This window comes from Palaemon carinicauda, chromosome 37 (genome assembly GCF_036898095.1).
Source record: "Palaemon carinicauda isolate YSFRI2023 chromosome 37, ASM3689809v2, whole genome shotgun sequence".
In the NCBI taxonomy this organism is placed as follows: Eukaryota; Metazoa; Arthropoda; class Malacostraca; order Decapoda; family Palaemonidae; genus Palaemon; species Palaemon carinicauda.
The window spans coordinates 57903231-57905807 of NC_090761.1; the positions used below are offsets into that span (position 1 = coordinate 57903231).

Below are 2577 nucleotides of genomic sequence, written 5' to 3' on the forward strand. Positions count from 1 at the left end.
ATATATATATATATACAGAGAGAGAGAGAGAGAGAGAGAGAGAGAGAGAGAGAGAGAGAGAGAGAGAGAGAGAGAGAGAAATGAAATTACATTAATATAGTGCTTTCTTACTTTACATGTATTTATAATTATTTTTAGTAAATATAAGTGGAATATGCTTGATATATATATATATATATATATATATATATATATATATATATATATATATATATATATATATATATATATATATTTAATCAATCAACAATATCACCTTTATTCTCTTGTGGGAGTGTCGAAAATGGCATTCAGTAAATAATGCCTCTATTTACATCCAAGTCAGATAAAGCAGCGAAAGTTTGTCCTCTATATTTAATGTTGTGGTAGAGCAGGCTGACCATTGGTTAATAATACGTGACGTCACAGGATGGCTCAGTATATAAAGCCCTGGAGAGATGAAGGGAAATCAGAGTCGAACGGATACTCAGTACAAGAGCTCTCGCACTCATTTACTATGGCTCTTCTTTTGGTGAGATGAAAATTATTCATAATAAGTATAAAACTAATCAAGATCATGAAATATATAATTATAATAAATTCCACATATTGGAAGCTCTGGTTAAGCAATTTATTCTTAATTTTTTAAATTTTTTAGTAGGCTATTTAAGTATATAATAGGAATCATTTTTTTTTCAGTCGGTATTTCTGGCGTGTGCCGGAGTAGCATTGGGAGCACGCCCTCCTGCATATGGCCACCCACGTCCCGCCTATGGACACCAACCTGCCTACGGACACCAGCCTGCCTACAAACCCTCCTACTGCGATCCTACTGCCACTCCTACTTGCGCTGCCAACTCTACTCTTAACTACTGCCTCGAAGACCCTGAGTACCCAGAGTACGAAATCAAAGGTGCCATCACAGCTGATCACATCTTTGCCAAGAAGTACGCTGATGTCGCTGACCAGTCAGCTGATGATCTGGTCGATTTAGTGACTAAGGCTCAGGAAGAAGCCTTCGACTACTCCTACTACACCGGTGCCTCTACTGGTCCTTCCCCATACGATGCCACCCACTGGGGAGGTCCAGAAGGATACATCTGCCCCTCTGATGTAGCTTATGCTAGGCCAAGACGTGCCCAGAACGTCGAGGGCAAATGGCGTGTGATCGTCAACGATGTCCACTACTATACCCAAACTGCTCGTCTTGAGACCTGCCTGTTCCCAGAGGCCGCTTGCCGCGCCCTTGCCCCTTGCTATAAGAGCCACTGCACCCAGAAGTACGTCTACCACCGCCTCCTCTCCTTCGACCCATGCGATGCCTACAAGGGTCTCTTCATCGACATTTACAAGCTCCCATCAGCTTGTTCTTGCCATGTCCCAGCTTAATCATCCCTTCACAGGAAACCCCACTGAGACTCTGTGCTCACGGCAGACCTACCGACAACCCCTCTTTTTGACCCCAATATCTCCAAAGCCTAGACGGAGGAGAAGCCCCGAGATGACTTGAGAACTGCTTTCTTCACGTACCACCATCTAGTCATGCCAGGGACTCCCGGGACGCTCCCCGCTGCTTGTCTTCTAATTTTCATTTTCATTAATATTTCTCCTTCCATTAGAACCATGTGAGTGTGATATGCGAGAAGTTTTTGTACTATTTATTTTTTTTTTTCAATAAACAAAATTATCTAAACTAAAGTTTCTCTTATTCCAACTGAACAGCATTTGAAAAGTGAGATTACCAAACAATTCTTCTTCACCTATGGGGTTAACTACTGCACTGTCATTGTTCGGTGGCCACAATCCTCTTGGTAAGGTTAGAAGAGACTCTTTAGCTATGGTAAACAGCTCTTCTAGAAGGATACTCCAAAATCAAACCATTATTCTCTAGTCTTAGGTAGTGCCATAGCCTCCGTACAAAGGTCTTCCACTCTCATGGGTTACAGTTCTCTTTCTTGAAGGTACACTCGGCCACACTATTCTAACTTATTTCTCTTCCTCTTGTTTTGCTAATTTTTACTGTTCTTAAAATATTTAGTTTTTCGCTGTTTACTTTCCTCACTGAGCTATTTTCCCTGTTAGAGCCCCTTGGCTTATAGCCTCCTGCTTTTCCAACTAGGGTTATACCTTACCAAGTAAAAATAATAATAATAATAATAATAATAATAATAGTAATAATAATAATAATAATAATGGAAGGTTATTTTTACTGTGGAATACTTTATGGAGTCGAATGGTGAGTTATTGTAACTGTGGAATACTATATGGCGTCTAACCGAGGTTTATTTTAACTGTGGAATACTTTATGACCTCTAATAGAGGGTTATTTTAACTGTGGAATACTTTATGGTGTCTAATGGAGGGTTATTTTAACCGTTGAATACTTTATGGCGACTAATGGAGGAGTATTTTACCTGGAGAATACTTTATGGCGTCTAATAGAGGGTTATTTTAACTGTGAAATACTTTATGGCGTCTAAAGGACGGTTATTTTAACTGTGGAATACTTTATGGCATCTAATGGAGGGTTATTTTAACAGTGGAATACTTTATGGTGTCTAATAGAGGGTTAATTTAACTGTGGAATACTTTATGGTG

At 39.5% G+C, this 2577-nt stretch overlaps 1 protein-coding gene across 1 annotated transcript; it reads left to right on the top strand.

Moving 5' to 3' along the window:
- The first annotated feature begins 424 nt into the window (after positions 1–424).
- On the top strand, positions 425–1677 carry LOC137629131 (neurotrophin 1-like). The gene is made up of 2 exons (XM_068360402.1): positions 425–511; positions 679–1677. The coding sequence occupies exons 1-2, from the start codon at positions 497–499 to the stop codon at positions 1366–1368; spliced, it is 705 nt and encodes a 234-aa protein (XP_068216503.1). The 5' UTR covers positions 425–496; the 3' UTR covers positions 1369–1677.
- The last annotated feature ends 900 nt before the right edge of the window (positions 1678–2577 follow it).